Source organism: Idiotropiscis lumnitzeri, chromosome 12 (assembly GCF_059441095.1).
Source record: "Idiotropiscis lumnitzeri isolate Australia: NSW breed Sydney's pygmy pipehorse chromosome 12, RoL_Ilum_1.0, whole genome shotgun sequence".
NCBI lineage: Eukaryota > Metazoa > Chordata > Actinopteri > Syngnathiformes > Syngnathidae > Idiotropiscis > Idiotropiscis lumnitzeri.
The window spans coordinates 17,612,948-17,630,678 of record NC_142402.1 but is presented as its reverse complement, the minus strand read 5'-3'; the positions used below and the strand labels follow the sequence as shown (position 1 = coordinate 17,630,678).

Here is a 17,731-nt window from a genome sequence, read left to right as displayed (position 1 = left end):
GCTTTTTATTTATTTATTTAATTTTGCAACTTTGCTTTTCTTCTGCTTCAGGGTTGGATGAGGATTATTTTTGATAGAAATGTACTCCTTTCATTTTCATGTTTCTCATGTTTTATTTTATTTACTTCACAAAGTCTGCAATGTGTATTTTTATTTAATTTATTTCACGTTTTATTTTATTTCACACTTAATTTTAATTTCTTACATTTTTGTTGCATTTTATTTTATTTATTGCACGTGTATTGTGTGAATTAATTTTTTTCCATCTTTTATTTTCTGGCACATTGTATGCGAGGCGTATTTTTATTTATTTATTTATTTTTACAACATTTATATCTTGTTTAATTTTATGCAGCCTTTTCCACAAGGCTTATTTTATTTAAATGTTTATTTATTTATTGTTTTGTTCAATTATCAAACAATAAAATGTTCATGCTAAACGGTTTTGCTGAAGCGTTCTTTCTGGTCTGGTGCTGACGTCAAGTTGAGCTGGAAAGAACCTTTTATTGGACGACCAAACTGACACCACCATGCTTTCCTGGCCCGAGGTATTCCCCTGGATGGACGCCGTGTTACTCGACCCCCCCCCCACGCCCCCCCCCCCCTCGGGTCTCTGGGCAAGTAGGCGGTTACACATTAATGGTGGATTCAGTTGAAGGAATTTGGGCGTCCCTCAGGGTACGCTAATGTGCCCCACGGGATTTATCATTGGATTCCACGGTGAGTATTTGTACCTATTCCAAGTTTGAAAATACCATATGTAGGTTAGACATGAAAGAGTCGGAAAAGGTCCAATCGCTAATTAAAATTTAGCTGTTGACCTTTGTAATTTTTTAGTAAAATTATGACCTTTGACCATTGCACATGCGAATGCTACTTTTTTTTTTTTCTTTTCTTTCTTGGAAGGCCACACCCCCTTCCATGAAAAAGGACACAGCAGTGAGTTGGCGGTCCACCTCGCTCACGTTGTTTGAGACCCGACAAGCGCATCATGTCCCGAGTGGAGGCCGTGGCAGACGGCAGACTTGGCTCGCTCTTAAAAGCTCTTCGTACAGAGATCGCCATGGCCGTGAACGAAGCCTTCCCTCTGGTTCACGGCTTGGCCGACAACAAAGTCATCAGTGAGCAGATGCTGAAGGTGAGCCCGCTTCGGTATGATCGCCATGCTGATTTTTTGGGGGGGAAACGAACTTATGGGAAGAAAAATTTGAGTGAGCCGATTTTCAAAGAAAGAATTTACAAAGTGAGTTACAAAACGTGTTGGTTTCTTGTTCAGCAGTTTTGTGCCGTCCTTGAATGGTCATTTTTTAAAAAAGAAATATTTATTTATTTATGATCTGATTGGCTGCCGCAACTCTAAGAGCCCGTTCACTCACACAGAACAGACGCCAGCACGGAAGAATCTGAAAACTTGGAGGAATACTGGTACTATGAAATCTGCCTGGCAACGCATGCTAGCTGAATTGTGATTGGATAAAAACACTCACCTAAAAATACAACCCTGCGATATAATATGGCCCGAATGCGAAGAAGAATTGTATGACATGTCATGACGCCCTTCCACCAAAATTCCCCAGTTCAGTCCCCAAAGTGAATTCGGGGACTTTTTCCGTGTGTGTGTGTGTTAGGACACGGTGACGCAGGAGGGCCGCGAGGGGATCCACAAGGCCATGTACTCGCTGCTCTCGTGGGTCCTGGACCAGAATGCCTCCACCATGCAGGCTTTCTGGAGGAACCTGAACAAGGCCTACAACCTGGATAGCTACCCCAAACTGCGAGCATTACTTGCTCCTCACCATGCCGGTACGTGACGCTCACTGGTGCGACGTGACAACGAACGGCAGCTCCATGCAAAGCGATAAAACCGATTCGTTTTAGCCGTCATTTATCATTTCTATTGATTGTTGCGTCCGTTTTGGTATGATGAATTGCTGCATGATTATAATGCAGCAAGCCACGTCGCATCTCCTCAAGGCAAGAGAAGTCACGGCAAAAAGAGGAGCCACAAGGACAGAGACGATCAATATCGCGCCAAGACCGGCGACGCCACTTCAGGTAGTGCGGGGTTACCTCCTCCAAGGAAGCTTTGATTGTTCCTTTGATTGCTTGGGCGAAAATAAATTTACACCCGAAGATTTTATTCATTATTTTTTTTATTACTTTTATATATTATTCCTAATTATTTACATTTTATTTTATTCTTCATTGTCCCTAAAGGGGACAAAATAAATTGGCATTAATATAAAAAAAGACAAATTAAAAAATAAAATAATTAAAATCCCCAAATAAAAACCTTTACAATTGTAAATACAATAAAAAACATATTATTAAACCTTTTTTTGAAGGTGTAAAAGTGAAGTTCATATCAAATAATTGAATGCAAAATTATCATAAAAAAATTGACTCCCTATATTTATTCATGAAAAAAACCTAATTATATTTAATTAGCTTTTATTGTGCTTCTGCAATACTTAAATGGAACTTTTAATTTAAAATATAATAGTGTTTTTAATTGTGTAATCATCTTGCAGTACAATTATCAGCAGCCCCATAATCATCAATAAATTTAAAAATATTTTTTTTCATAAACAATAATTTCTCCAAATGTTTCAAATAAATAACCTATTCACAAAATGTTTTTCGCCCCTCAGGGAATAAAATAAAGTTGTGCAAAGTGAAGATTGAAGCCCGTCCACAGCACGCCGCGTGTGTCTCAAGTAATTTGCAAACACTTTGCACCAACTTTCCTTTCCGAATCCAAATCCACTTTCAACGTTTGTGCTTCAGCGTCGCTCCCGACAGTAGGACGACTTCCCTCGTCTTCATCCGCTCTCGCCGCCACTGAGCTGCCGGTCAAGTGCGCGTCATCCAGAGACAAGATCTTCAACTCAGATGGTGAGTCATCATTTTGGTGATGGAAAAAAATATTTGAGTCCGTATTTCTGTGTGAGTTTAACATCATCTCCATCACATTTTGAAATACTCCAACGATCAAGAATGATCACACCCTCAACACCTTATTTCTTGTCTTGCTGAAATTAGCCTCATGACGACAAACTCATTGCAGCTCCGCTTACCTTTCACCTCTGTCATAGCGTTCCATAAATGACACCATTAGAGATCAAAGTATGCTTTTTTTTTTAATAATAAAAAAAAAATCGTGTATTAATCTTTTTTTTTTTTTACGAGTCTCTTTGCCTAATGTTTTCTACTTAGGCTCTGGCAGAAAGTGCATCAAAGTGCCAGGAGAAGTTTACAAATGTAAAGCGATCCATTCCAAAGATGCCATGGCAACCTTTCAACACAAGAGGGAGACAACAGCCGCCTCGGGACAGGTCCGTGCGATCAACCTGCTAAGGAACGTGTGAGCGTGTTTGCATCAACTTGAGCTGGCGTGTGCGCGTGTGCCTGTGCATGTGCGTGTGCGTGTGTGTGTACAGAACCACCACAACGACGACGAGTGTGCCGCGTGCAAAGATGGAGGCGAGTTGATCTGCTGTGACGGATGTCCTCGAGCTTTTCATTTAACCTGCTTGGACCCTCCGCTGGCGACCATCCCCAGGTTCAAGATAACGTCACACAATCGGGCGTTGCGACCAAGCGAGCGGTTACTTGGTGTTGACAACTTTGAGAAATTGGGGGGGGGGGGGGGGGGTGTCTGACTCTACCGCCTGTATTTCCTGATTCTGACAACAGTAACCCGCGCCTCCCACCTGCTACTGGGGCATACCATTACAGGGGGGGGGGGGGGGCGCAATACCACAGTTAGCGAGAACAGCGGGGAAGTCAAACCGTTAACCCACTTCGGTTTGACGAAACACTTACCATAATACGCCATAATAAGGTAAGCGGATTTGAATAATAAATTAGCCGACAATTATTTTGAAAAAGGCCACAGTGTCGAGCCCTGAACGGTAAAAAGATGCCAGCTGGAGGGCGGGGGACTGACCGGCAAAAAAGGGTCAAGTGCCCAGCTCTGCATTCATGTTTGCACAAGCCCATGTCGGTAAATATGAATAATAATTCATTTTTTGGGCATCTGCAGTGGTTCTTGGCGTTGTAAGGACTGCAGTGGAGGAGAGGGGAAAGTACAGAAAAGTCAGCAAGCTTTGCAAGTAAGTCAGTGACATTGACACATGTGAGCACTTAAATGATTAGGAATTCAAAAGAATCGTCTTAGTCGCTTCAAAGCGAGTTGGAGCCCATCCCAGCTGACTTGGAGCGAAACAATCAGGGTACATTTTACTAGTCCAAATTGAATGTTATTTGAAGCACTAGCCCATCGTGCTGTTGAATAAGATGATTGAGATGAAAAAATAAATAAATCATGACTGATCTAAATATAAACATATTAAGGAGCTACTGGCGCCACTTTTCTTGTCTTTTTGACCCTCAAAGAAGGCATGTTAAACACCAATTATCGACTCATTCACTACCAGCCAAGTAAAAAAAAAAAGGATATTTGACGTCTTTAGCCGTCAATGGCAGTAAATGAGTTAATTACATGTGAGAAATGGGGAAAAAAGGGAGAAACCGTTTTACAAATACAATCAACTTAGAATCAGTAAATAAAAATCTTTCCACAGCCTCCGCAGATAAACGCTAAGACCTCCACCGTTGATGTCTCGTTCTTCCCCTTGCTGTCCTCCTCCACAGCCTCCGCTAACGAGGTAACCGCGCACCTGCACGTCCAGACAGTGCACACGAGACTTTTAACGGCTGAAAATTTTTTAAACGTATCCGTAACTGTAGTGCCCGGACTCGTGTGGGATTTGTCGCCTGGGAGGAGGAGACCTCACTCGCTGCCTTCAGTGTTCCAAGCGTTACCACCACCACTGCCACTTCCCCATGTAAGTCCCGACAGCAACATTTCTCAAACGATGATCGAAGCGCGTTGCCCTGTGGTGCCGTCAAATGGCCCAAAAAGAAAGCAAATGTAACATGACCTTTGAAATGTGTGTGTGTTAAGCGGGCGGGCCGTCTGTCTGTCGTGCTCCACGACGTTGGTCAGCGCCGCACCGAGGGAGGCCGACGCCAAATGCTTACAGGTTGGTCTGCACTCTTGTTTGCTCAAGAGCGCCCCCTGGGATAATGGTTTTACAAGTAAACATGTAATGGGGGGGGGGAGAGAGAGAGAGAGAGAGAGAGAGAGAACAGAAAGAACAGAAAGTTGGACATTTTGTTGAAAAGGGGGCACAAGGAGCCGCTCGCAGTTTTAATACTTCAACGCCGCTTGTTGCTTTTTTTCAGCTTCCTGCATCGGTCCACAACACACGCGGCCTCGAACACAGCTCCTTCTTACAGAAAGAAGAATTGGACTCCATCCTGGGAGACGTGAGTGCTTCTCAGTTACAAATGTGATGTGGTACGTGTAGTCTGAATCCAGGAGGGGCGGGGGTGCTTCTGCATAAATTAGAGTCAGATGTGATGGCGAGCATTGCGTCATTGCGTTCGGCACTTGTTAGAATTCTTGTTTAACTGTAACTGTTTCTCTCAGGAATACGTTCTTGGTAATTAAGGCCAGTTTGCGCTTTGCTGTTATTCAAACCGTTGTAATTCAATTACGAGTCAGCTTAATCCAATTGGTGTCGACTTCGCTATGACCCAAAACAATCAAAACCAAACCTGATGTGCGCTAACATGATGAATGTAACAACAAACTCAAGAGGATGGGACAAGGTTCGTCATGTGACTCGGGTGTGTGCGTGTGTGTGTGCCAGCAGGCGTCCTTGGATGGCATCCTGCAATGGGCTTTCCATAACATCCCTCAACCTCTTCTTAACACTCACGGGTGTTACCAGTGACACGGAATTAATCTCTTTCCAACTTTTATTACTCAAACTTGTACGACTACGTCTGCTCCTTCAACTACTGAAAATGATGAAGTCATTTCGCAAAAATAACAGCGAATGTCTGTTTTATTGTTTGAAAATGCTGTGATATATATCTTTGCACATTTTCAGCAATTATTTAAGGAAAAAATGAATATTGAATTTGCTGTATAAAAAAAAAAACAAATCTGTGAATTCACTTTGCAGGTTCTTTATTCATGTTATGTGTTTTTTTTTTTTTTGTTAGTTTTCCTAAATTTCGCCCATATTTTGATACTTAATTTGAGATGGTCATATCATTTAAAAAAGTTTGTTTATTTAAAAAAAAAAAAAAAAGTTTATTTCACTAATAACCATGTCAAATTGGTTAACATTTCCCAAATTTACTTCAAAAATTCAAATAGAGGCGACGGACTTTAATGTAGCGATGACGGAAGCGCAGTTAAAATAACGATGGCGGATTGACAGTTGTTTTGGTTCGGCTTGAAATAACGACCGATCGACTGATGACGAACAAGCTAAATTTCTCGACGCGCATACGAGGGCCAAAATGATGACATCACTGCCTCGGTCATTTTAAAGGCGCCGATCTGTTGCAAAATTGTCGCCCGATTTTTCTCACCCACAATTGTGCACCAATCACCCTCTCTGATCTTCATTTGAAGCTTCTCAATCGGGTTGAAGTCAGGGGATGTGAGTTTTTCTCACTTTCTCCCAATTATGACTCGATCCTCTTTGGCGGCGTGGGATGTTTGATTCGTTTTCTCAATAGGGTTGAGGTCAGGGGATGCTGGTGGCCATATCTGATGTAAGGAGGCAAGAATTGCCTCCCCGGAGTTGCTGTTTTGGAGTTTTATTGCCGTCCAGATGGCAGTTGCGCAATCTGGCGTCGGAGCGGATTCACACTCACATCACAGCAGATGGTTTCAATCGAGCGAGGTATGAACGCGCAGAAATGCCTCCATCACGCAGGAATTCCTCCAAGACTCTCACTCTGATGCGGAATTTATTTATTTATTTTTTTTTTTTTTTATGGGATTAGCAGAGCATGAGCGCCAGCCAGCGCACATTTACACCGCTCGGTATTTGGCCAACTTGACTCTCAGCTCCTACGAGCCCCCCGAAAAACACAAGATGACGAACATGCGCCTTTCACGTTGTCCGGGTGTAGAACACTCCACTGCGCACAGGTTTTAAAATCATCCTGGAGAGGAGGGGAGGCGGAGGGGAGCCCCCCCCCCCATCCATCATTTATCCACCTGATGAAAAACATGCAAGGCCAAAAACAAGACATTATCAGAATCTGGAACAAGAATGCGCTAAATTCCTTGATGGAGGCCAAACAGCCGCCTTAAAAAAAGTCATCGCAGCTGCGTCTTCAACATCTGTTAACGTACTTTCTTCTTCGCAGTGTTTACTTCGAACGTGACTCCCACACTGTCATGTTGCTGGAAAACAAAGCCAATGTTTTGTACATGGAAACTAGCTCATTATAATATTTTACTTTACTTTCGAAACGTATAGGAATAATTATTGAGGAAAGAATCAAAAAGTTTGTGTATTGTCACGAATTAGTGAGACTTCTTCTGGTGTGTACAATTCTGCCACTGAGCCTGCATCACAGCGTCATGCAAACAAAAAAAATTTCACAACTCCTCTAAGCGACTGCAGTATTTTTTATTCATTTATTTTTTTATTTTTTTTTGCGGAGGAGAAATAATATATGCCAGTGAGTATTGTTATTTTGTCTGTCTACAAGTGTTGCTTCACCGTTTGTGTTCCCGTCTCGATTGCTTCAAGCAGCCTGCGAATAGAACGTGCGGCACCGATATGCCAAGCACTGTGAGCTAAACGCATAAAATATGCCCGCTTACGTCCGGCTGATAAGAACATAACTTTGTGCTTGTTCTCACACACTCACAAACGCACATCCTATCACTATTCCAAGGATCTGCACACACACACACACACACACACACATCCTGCCAGCAGTGTGTTGATCACAGCTTTGGAGTCTGTTGGGAAAAAAAATGAAATTGACATGCTTTTGACTGTAATAAAATATGAGAAAGGATTGAGAGTTCTAGCATATCATGCAAATGCTTGATATGGCTTTTGTTACCATGGCAACCAGCGCACAGTTAGGGCATTGCAACAAAGCGAGTGGCTCCTCACTATCGCCAGTTTAGCAAATTTTTCTGACGACAATTTTCCCTGGTGGATGCAGCACTTCATCCCTAAGACGCCAAATTTCACGAACAAAATTACCGCCCCACTCCCACATCGTAAAATTTAGCCAAAAATGTGCTGCTGCCTAATGCTAATTTGTGCTAACACTGCAGCGACGCTTACCTATTACTTACTTTGGCTTAGACGTGATCGTTCTTTCGTGTAGTTGATCAATCATGAGCGGAAATTTTATGTTAATTAGCCGAAATTGTCATATTGTTGCGCTAGCTGCTCAGAAAGTCAGTAAACTGAAAACGTCACATGACCAGACCCAGAAAACAGGTGAGCCCTGATTGGTCGTTATATAATATAATCCACCAACCCAATTTTAATCTGAATTCCGCCTTTAGACTAGTGGAGCCGCAAAGAACATATTATTGTCAATACAATTGTTGGCATGACTTCCACTTTAACAACACGCTTAACTCATTTACAGCCATTGACGGCGAAAGACGTCAAAGATCCATTTTTTTTTTTCTACTCAGCTGGTAGTGAATGAGTTAAGTACCGTAAATTAAAACCTGTCCTTAAATAATGCTTCAATTCCAATGTACTGCACACAACTTCAATAAAACGCCTTACCGCTTTTACAAGGTCGTAAATAGATTTGCCCGGCCACTGCTTGTGTATAAATGATAAATACAATATCAACACCAATTGATAAGCAAGTCAATTTAAAGCCGCTAACCACGTCGGTGAAGGTTTATGCGCTTGATCCCGTCATGACGCCTCCCCGAAGTGCAGTTAAGTAAATAAACTTCCCATGGTCGGTTTTTGCTGAATTGCGTTTGTTACTTTCCGAAAAACGAGCGGCTTTGCATTGTTGGCTCTGCCCGATTTGTACTTTTTTTATTTATTTATTTTTTTCTTTTGTGGTTTCTTGGAGACCTGTCTCATAAGGAATGTCCTGATTTAATTGTACAATGTGTTGATTTAGTACCGTGGTCCACTTCCAACATTCCAAAGTTACGTAAGAGCGCTGGTGAGGTCAATAAACTCACCAGCAACCCGTTTTTTAAAAAAAAATTTTTTTAAGTAGACCAGAACATACTGTGAGCTCCGGGAGAACACATTGTCAACACACTCACATGCTTCTCATACATTAAAAAAAAAATAAAATTCAGATGAGGTATGTGAAGACAAAGATTCCACTGTAAGAGTGAAAAGTTAACGGGCCTGGTAAATGAGTATAAGTTCAAGTATTTGAAACTTAAATAATTAGTAAAGCAGAGTACACACATGCCGATAATTATGCTGAATTTCTGCCCCGGTTTTCGTTTTCTGATCAAAGTCAAACAGTTTTTCATATGTGAGAAAATGAGACCCTTCAACGCCCACACACTAATTGGTCAGAATTTTTCCACCTCTTACGATCAAAGTCAGCAAAGGCTCGATTATCGGATGTGGTGTGAGAGTGATTTTGCCTCTGATCTGCTGGAAAATGTCTCAGTCATGGAGACCGACGACCCAACGGGGTGTTGAAACGATCAGCTGATGGATAAAGATAGTTATCATTTAAGATAATCATTCAGAGATGTATGATAATCAAGCCTCTGCTGACTTTGATCACAATGGTGTAAAAATGCTCAAATGTGGCGTTATTGTTCGTAAATATTGAAGTTTAACATTTACAATAGTGAAGCAGATCAAAGGAAGACAAAAAATAAAATCACTCTTAACACCTCTCACACCACAGGATAATCACTCACGATAATCTCTCCGAGACGCGTGTATCTGGACTTTACTGACTTTGATCCAAAGTGGAAAATTGGGGCTCCAAATCAGCCTGATTATCGACATTTTTCCACCGATGATAATCGGACCCCACCTGACTTTGATCACCTTTACCTTGAAGATTGCAAGCCCTGTTTCTCCGGGCAGATTGTGAATAAAAAAAAAAAAATGCTCTAGACACACCCCACTCAACAGGAGAATCACAAACGATAATCTTTTAAGAAACATCCGATAATTAAGCCTTTTGTCAAAGTTGGCTCGATTATCGGTATCTGAGAAGATGAAAGACTCCTCAGCCTCATTTGTCCGGACTCCCTAATTGGAAGTGGCTTGCTTGTTTATTTTAAAACACCATCCTGGCTTTTGTCTCCATGTCTGAACTCTTGCTTGAAAAGAAGAAGAAATGTGTTTGTCCACGTCCCCCGAAGAGCGCAGATAATGACACGCTGGCAGGGGTAGATTGCAGGGTTGCCATCGGCCTGGAACTGTAAACAAGGCAGCGCGGCCTCGTTAGGACATTCCAGAAAGGTCCTCAACTGTGGATTCTTGGAAGAGTTTCCCGCTTGTTTGCATTCCTCCTGTGGGACAGCGGCGCTAACAGACTTGGATAGCCTGTGATCAAGGCTGCAGCCTGCAGGCCACTCGCAATTAGACCAGAGAGGAAACCGAGGCCAGCAGATGTCAAGCATTCCGGCAAAACCGTCAAATGGGCCGCGGCTGATCCTTTTACGGATGAGACACGCGCTCGTATTTCTTGCTGTTTTTCGGTGGAAATTTGAACTCATATCATATCATTCACGGAGGATTAAAGGGGTCTGACTTCTTGATATTGTAGCCCTGAGTCATTGTCATGGTGTTAGCCCATGAAAAATATCATAAAATGTGAATTTAAATTGATTAAAAAAAAAACAAACACTAACCTGACTAAAAAAAAAAAATTTGAAAAATTGATGAACAAAGATGACATTATTTATAGTAAACAAATTAAATATTCTGGCCCATTTGAAGTGGATCAATTCCGGTAGTGTTGGTGAATGACTGAAAGCTAAGCTAAAGCTAATGCTAGCTAAGAATTAGTATTCCCAGTTTTGATTGATTTTGGGAGTATCCCATGCTTCTGGTATCATGTTTCCTGAGGGAATAATTTGAAAAATGTCACGGTGTCCAAACTTAGCAGAAAACTTGTGGTATCTTTTTGCAGATAAGTTAAATCTCGAAAAGTGTGATTAACTTATCCAACAAATGGTATTTTTATCTGATTTACCGGATAGTATTCTTTTATAATTCCGATAAAGACATTATAATTTTATCAGCACAATTTCGCATTTTCATCGACTGGAATTTGGAATCACTATTTGGAGATCAGAAAATGTACAAATATGAGACCATAATAGCTGTCAAAGGCTAGAAAATAAGTGGAACTGGATGCTATTATGCTATGCTAATTTATGTTCTAACAACATGGCAGTGTGTTAAATCAACTTTTTTTTGCGTTGGAATCGTATTCAAACATCAAGTTGATGCTCTTAAATGTCCACTAAACCAGTTAAGCTAAGCTAGCGGTGCCGCACTTGGAATGTTATCTCAAACCGCTACTTTCCATTTCCACTGCTGAGATTAGCATTGTTTACTATATGTGATTAAATTCCGACGCATCCTATCGTTTGGGTTATCAAGAAAAAAATGATCTGTTATCATTTTTTGTTGTTGTTGTCGTTTTAGCATTTGCTGTTAGCCTCATTTGTGTTCTTGGAAGAATTTGAGCTGGGATCACATAATATGTTAACATTAGCATTAGCATTTAGCGTTCTAAGGAATATTTGAACACAGCAGAATTACAAGAAAATCCACCTTGGAGTCCTATTTGCACGCAGATTAGCTGGGATTAGTTATCTCGTTCTCGATAAGGCTGGAAGGAATCTTGACGACAACATTCGGGTCATTTGTGTTCAAATGTCATATTTAAAAAGAGTCAACATGTTTCTGATTGAACGCGCACAAATCGACGTGGGTCTTAGCACAACGCGTCTTTTCTTTTCCTATGTGATGTATTTTGAGCACTTCTGGAAAAAAACAAAAAAATCACAGTTTCTTTGGCAGTTCATCTTTTAAAAATAGGAGAAGACAATGTGCTTCTTTTAGTGCCCACAATTGGCGCTTTGTGTACTTGTGTGCAGGCCCGAACATATCTTCCAGCTGAATCATCAGCATTTCCAGACATTAATGCTGGGGGTCGTCTGCAAGATAAGGCATTTTTCCACTTGACACTTTTGGCAACATGACCAGTAAGTTAATACAAAACATGCTGGATGCTGACGAGGAGGTATTTATTGATTTCATTTATTTATTTATTTTTTTTTGTGAGCAGCTAAAATGCGGGCATGTAAAGAAGTTGCCCGGCCTAAAAATTTTATAACAGCTTGAAACAAGAAAATAGTCAACATTTCCAGCCTGTAATGTGGGTGTGGATCTCCTGGCCCAAAATGAGGGTCTTTCCAGGAAAATAAGATAAAAAAAAATGGAACCTTTTAATGTCATAAAAATTGACATTTTAGGCAATTTTCGGGTATGGCGGGTTTCCAGGCCATGGTGGCCAGGAGAAAGGTTGCAAAACTGCGATTTTGTAACAGCCCTTTTCAAAGAAACATTTTGGGCTCATTTTATGTTTAGCTGGGGAAGGAACAGGCTGGATTTCAGTTTTAAGGTAGACCGCCGTTTCAAAAACCTTTCATTGGCAGTACGAGCGTTTTTTTGTTTTTTTTTTGTTGTTTTTTTTTTACCGACGGTTGGTAGAAGGACATGCAAAGAGCGGCTGCTAAAGGAGTATGAGTACCTCAGTAATACGATATCACGTTCACAAGAGAGCCATCCACCAGTCTAGAGCAAATTCAACATAATATTAAAAAAATATATGACCTCCGGAAAAATAAAAAAAACAAATGAAATAGATATATAGATCATATTTGCTCCCTAGAAAAATGATTTTATGTCATAGTCCCTTACAAAAGGGACCAAATTCCATTTTCGGCCTATTTTGGTTTCCTCCGGCTCTCACCAGCGAGGACGTTTTGCCGGACCACCCAGCTGAGGGCACTCATAGCAAAAAGTTGAAATTGATTTTGCACCATCTTACAAAACAATTCCCCAAAAAATAAAGCCATTTGAATCCATTTGCAGCCAAATAACCAGATTATGCGATAATGGAAAGTGACATTTAAGCCATTTTTGAGTGTGGAACGTTTTCCGGCCCTCCAGGCCTAAAAAGGGGCTTGCATAGCACTCTTTGGGGGGAAAAAGACAAGGGATGAAATTCTGAACATTTTTTGGTAAAGACAGGTCCTTGTGGCCCAAAAAGAATAATTTAAAATAAAGAAATAAAATATTTCGGGCGGTAATGGCAGTTTTAGGCCAATTTCCAATGAGGCCCGCACGGCGCCCCTCGAGAATATCGACAAAAATATGATTTTGAGATATGATTAGCTCATAAAAAATTGATAACTAAACCCAAAAAGTAGAATTTTAGCCTGCCATTTTGGGGTTTGGCCGCGCCCTATCTGTCTATCAATCAGTATTAACCAATTTGACATCATCATTTCTCGACTGTCAGCCAGTCATATTGCGCAATCAACATCTGACATCGAACGCATCATCATTCGCCGGTGTTACTCAATCTGACATCTTCATATTAGAGGAACCAAACGGCTTTCGTCCACAGAAAAGCCTTTAACTCATTCACTACATGCCAAGTAAAAAAAAAAGAAATGGATCTTTGACGTCTTTAGCCGTCAATGGCAGTAAATGAGTGAATACATTTTCGGAGCTCATTTACAAGCTACGAACACACTCGCCTTCTCTCTCGAACATCACACGGCGTGTCAAACCCAGCCATGGGATCACATGATATGTGCAAACTCAGCAGCAGAGGAGCACCGATAGTTATTTGCCAGGGTGGGGGGGGGGGTCCACATGCATGCCTGGGGGGGGGGGGGGGGGGGGGGGGCTCCCGAATGAATGGCTGGCATTCTGGCGACCTCCTGGACAGCCCAGTGGAACGCGGGGTGGGAGGCTGTTTTTGGGACACGGCTGTCATGCCTTGTTGCTGTGTCATTGGCCTGCGGTATGCATGTTGTCTCCGGGGAAGAAGATAGAAAGAAGCACAAGCCTTGATATAGCTGATAAATTTATAAAGCCTCATTTTGCCGCATCTTTGCCCTCCAGCTTGGAACCCCTTGAGTCTTACAATGGCTCAGTTTTATATAAGAGCATTTGTCTTATTCCAGGAGCCTGTAAAAATGTGAATTTTTAGTTCTTTAATTTTTTTTTCCTTTTAAACTTGTCCTCGTCAGCTGCTTGAGGAGTATATACACACACATAGACACACGCACACACACACACACACACACACACACCGAGAATGGAGCTAACTTTGGCAGTGCAGAATGGGTAAAGGGAAGGAAAGGGCAACACAGAACACGGCACAGTAGGACAGGACAGGACAAATGGCCAGACAAGAAGGAACATGGTAGAACAAGCCATAACAGGATACCTGAGTGCACTATGGAACAGGGCATGACAGGATAGAACAGGTCAGGGCAGAACAGGGCAAGACAGGAGCAGGCAGAACAGAACACAAGCGTGCTAAGAAACAGGGCAGGATAGAATATAGCCAGTCAGAGCAGAACAGGACAAAACAGAAGAGGTTCAGACAAGACAGGACAGAACGGGTCAGGACAGAACAGGACAAGACAGTAGAAGTCCAGACAATACAGGACAGAAGAGGTCAGGACAGAACAGGACAAGACAGGAGAAGTCCAGACAGTACAAAACAGGTTAGGGCAGAACAGGACAAGACAGGAGAAGTTCAGACAAGACAGGACAGAACCGCTCAGGGCAGAACAGGACAAGACAGGAGAAGTCCAGACAGGGCAGAACGGGTCACTACAGAACAGGACAAGACAGGAGTAGTCCAGGCAGGGCAGAACGGGTCAAGGCAGAACAGGATAAGATAATAGAAGTTCAAAACAGGTCAGGACAGAACAGGACCCTGGTTGAACCGATTAGTCAACAAGACGGCTTTACTACCCCATTTAACACCTGAAGTCAACTAATCACGACTCATGTGTTTTTGTCATGTCGTCTCGCGGGGTGAGTATGGAAGATAAAAGCGGTTAGCTTTGGTTGCTTCAGTGATACAACACGCCAAATAGATGCTCCAAGAGGATGGGCACAGACACTGCCATACCGCCAATTTCAAATCTTGTTCATGTTATTTTCCTGAACACCCTTTCCCATCTTCCTCCGTTCAAACGCCAGGAATGCAGTGAGAAGTCGTTTTCAGTTTGGCGGGAAAAGAAGTCTAAGGGAGCAGCAGAAACATCATTACTCTGACCCTCAGCTATTCGCCCCCACTGCCTTATGACTAATATGTCTGCGAGAGGAGGCAAAAACAATAGAGTTGCTATGACAGTCTGTAAATATGTTACCTCGGAGGGGAAATTTAGATCAGTCAACAGACGTCGGACGTCACAAGCTCAAGGAGTCAAGCCGAAGAATGTACGCGCTAACAGAGTCCATCATCACATGTGTCTGAGCAGTAATGTTGGCGCTGATGCTAGCGCTAACACACAACCTCAGAGGTGTTCAGGGTGCTTTGACGAAACAGCGGAATCTCCAAAGTGGAACGTAACCGTTACAATACTTTGGTTGTTTTCCAAGTTGATTAGACAAAAAAAAAATGTTTTACTTCTGCGAAGCTAATGCTGAAACTGCTATTACACTTATGCTAATCTATGCTAACAGTCCTTTTCTTTTTGCCCCTTCAAATCGTGCTGTCGCTAGAAAGTGACTCAGGATCTTCAGGCCACTCTAGCGACGCTTACTGTGACGATTAACAAATTTAGCGACATTTATGCTGTTTTCGGAGACTTCTGAGAGTCAGGACTTTATTTAATTGTACTCACTTACACCGTACCTCTTCTTACCTTCTGTAAGTACTTCCACTGTAGTCCTGATGTGGCTTGAAAGTGGCTCTGGATCTTCATTGTGATTTTTTTTTTATCACATCAAAATGTCATAATAAAAAAAAAAAACTAAAGTGAAACTTTTGAACATTTCATGAGACTCCGAAACTCCCTCCAGAAGTGGAGTTGCCCCCCCCCCCCCCTTCCACATCCAGACTGCAAATTAATGGCGCATGAGTAAAGCCTCCACTGGCTACTTGAACCGAACAGAAATGCAACTTTTTGTGGATAAATAATTAAAAAGTCACTTTTGCAAAATATGTCACTTTTTAGCACCCACGTTGAGTTTAATCCTGTAATTGCCCACAGGTGTAAAGCGCCTCCATGTATTCTTTTGATAACGTCAATAAACAAAAGACTTCTCAGGTATCGTGGCCGGAGAGGGAAAAATGTCGCTATTCCAGTTGAGGGGAGGCGGCTGCAGGGTGCATGTGGTCGCTTTTAAACAAACCAAGACAATGGATCTTAATAATTGGATGTAAATATTGTCTCTTCAGAATGACTTTTTTTTCCTCATTGTTTTCATTTTACCCTGCACAGACGCAAGACAATCCTTGATTGACGGAGAATCGTCGGAACCGAACCATGACCAAGATTTTTTAGACTGTGTCACGGATCAACCTGGAGACAAACGAGGCAGCAGTACATGTAAGGAATAGTTTATTTGAAAGAAAGAAAAAGGAAGACAAAGTTCTGGGATACTCAAAATTAATTACGAAATTAAATTCTTTTTAAAAAAAAGGATCAGATATACTAAATAAACAGTCTGAAAAAGGACCAAAAATAAACTAAAAAAAAATAATTAAAAATTAATTAAAAAAAATATAAATAGAAAGAAGCGACCCAAAAGCGAACTTTCTAGTATTTGGATGCCGTGATAGTCTCGAGATTTCCGTGAATCATCCCAATTCCCCACCTGTGCCGCGCTAAGCTGAGTGGCTAAGTGACTCACAAAGGTGTCTGCATCTTTTGAAGCCTATCGCTTTCTCGAGCGAGGAATGACAGGTCTATTTGTCGTGGCGGCCACACATCTGTTTTATTTGCGCGCACACGCTCAACGCTTGTGACTCACAATGTGAAGTCTGCGAATGTCTGGAAATTCCCTCGGAATACTTGGAAGTTGACTTGCCGCGACACGTAGACGTTCCTCAACTACTCTCCTCGCAACAATTTAGACCGCCCCCCCCCCCCCGACATTTCTGATTCCAAAAAGCACTCAAACGTACACACATTAGGACGGGAATGGGAGCTGTTGTGAAATATGAAGACATGAGAAGCTGGCGAGTCCGCCGATTCCTGAGAACCGGATACGGGCCTGGCTCGAACAAAGAAAAAAAAAAAAAACACCTTGCCCCCGCCACCCTTCATTGTGTATTGTGTGGATGACTAAGTCCTACGTGGATGTGAGAGCCGACGAGAGGAATCCGGTACCAGTCCTTCCAACGCTATCGGTTACATTCCTCACCAATCTGGCCGTATCAAGTGGCCTCGCTGTCTATTTTGCCGGGATCTTTCCCACCGCTCCAGTATCTGCACAATGCTCTCATCCTCAAAGGCAAGAGAAGCAAAACTATTGGAGGGGCGAGAGGAACAAAAACAAATGTGAGAGATTAGGAGAGACAGACGTGTTGCGGTTTGAGCTAGTTTTCCACTGCTTCTCACTTCATGTGGTTTATCTAGAAATAGCTAAGAAGTTTTTTTTTTTATTTCACAAAATGATTTGTGAAATAGATCAACTTTGATGCACGATAAATCGCCAGAGTGACACAGCGTCAAACCAAAATGGCCGACTTCCTGTTCAGTTTCAGACATGGCTCCTTGAGACTTTTTCGTGTGTCCTGTTCTGACACACATGTTAACCCAGTTTGGTGTTGATTGGTGAAACTAATGTCAGGGGCTAAATTTTCCAAACTTTCA

General features: G+C 42.0%; 1 protein-coding gene across 1 annotated transcript; it reads left to right on the top strand.

Annotated features, from left to right (window-relative positions):
* Positions 1–991: 991 nt before the first annotated feature.
* On the top strand, positions 992–5,925 carry aire (autoimmune regulator). The gene is made up of 12 exons (XM_088311650.1): positions 992–1,138; positions 1,629–1,803; positions 1,951–2,055; positions 2,788–2,895; positions 3,217–3,335; positions 3,441–3,562; positions 4,046–4,106; positions 4,587–4,670; positions 4,753–4,850; positions 4,970–5,048; positions 5,251–5,334; positions 5,721–5,925. Exons 1-12 carry the CDS (start codon positions 992–994, stop codon positions 5,802–5,804), a joined length of 1,266 nt encoding a protein of 421 aa, XP_088167776.1. The 3' UTR covers positions 5,805–5,925.
* The last annotated feature ends 11,806 nt before the right edge of the window (positions 5,926–17,731 follow it).

Bases quoted from the DNA above. Each gene is read 5' to 3' on its own strand.
- aire (XM_088311650.1), top strand. From the start codon at position 992: ATGTCCCGAGTGGAGGCCGTGGCAGACGGCAGACTTGGCTCGCTCTTA. The intron at 4,107-4,586 runs GCTTTGCAAGTA...ATCTTTCCACAG, and splicing joins AAGTACAGAAAAGTCAGCAA to CCTCCGCAGATAAACGCTAA. The intron at 5,049-5,250 runs GTTGGTCTGCAC...GCTTTTTTTCAG, and splicing joins CCGACGCCAAATGCTTACAG to CTTCCTGCATCGGTCCACAA.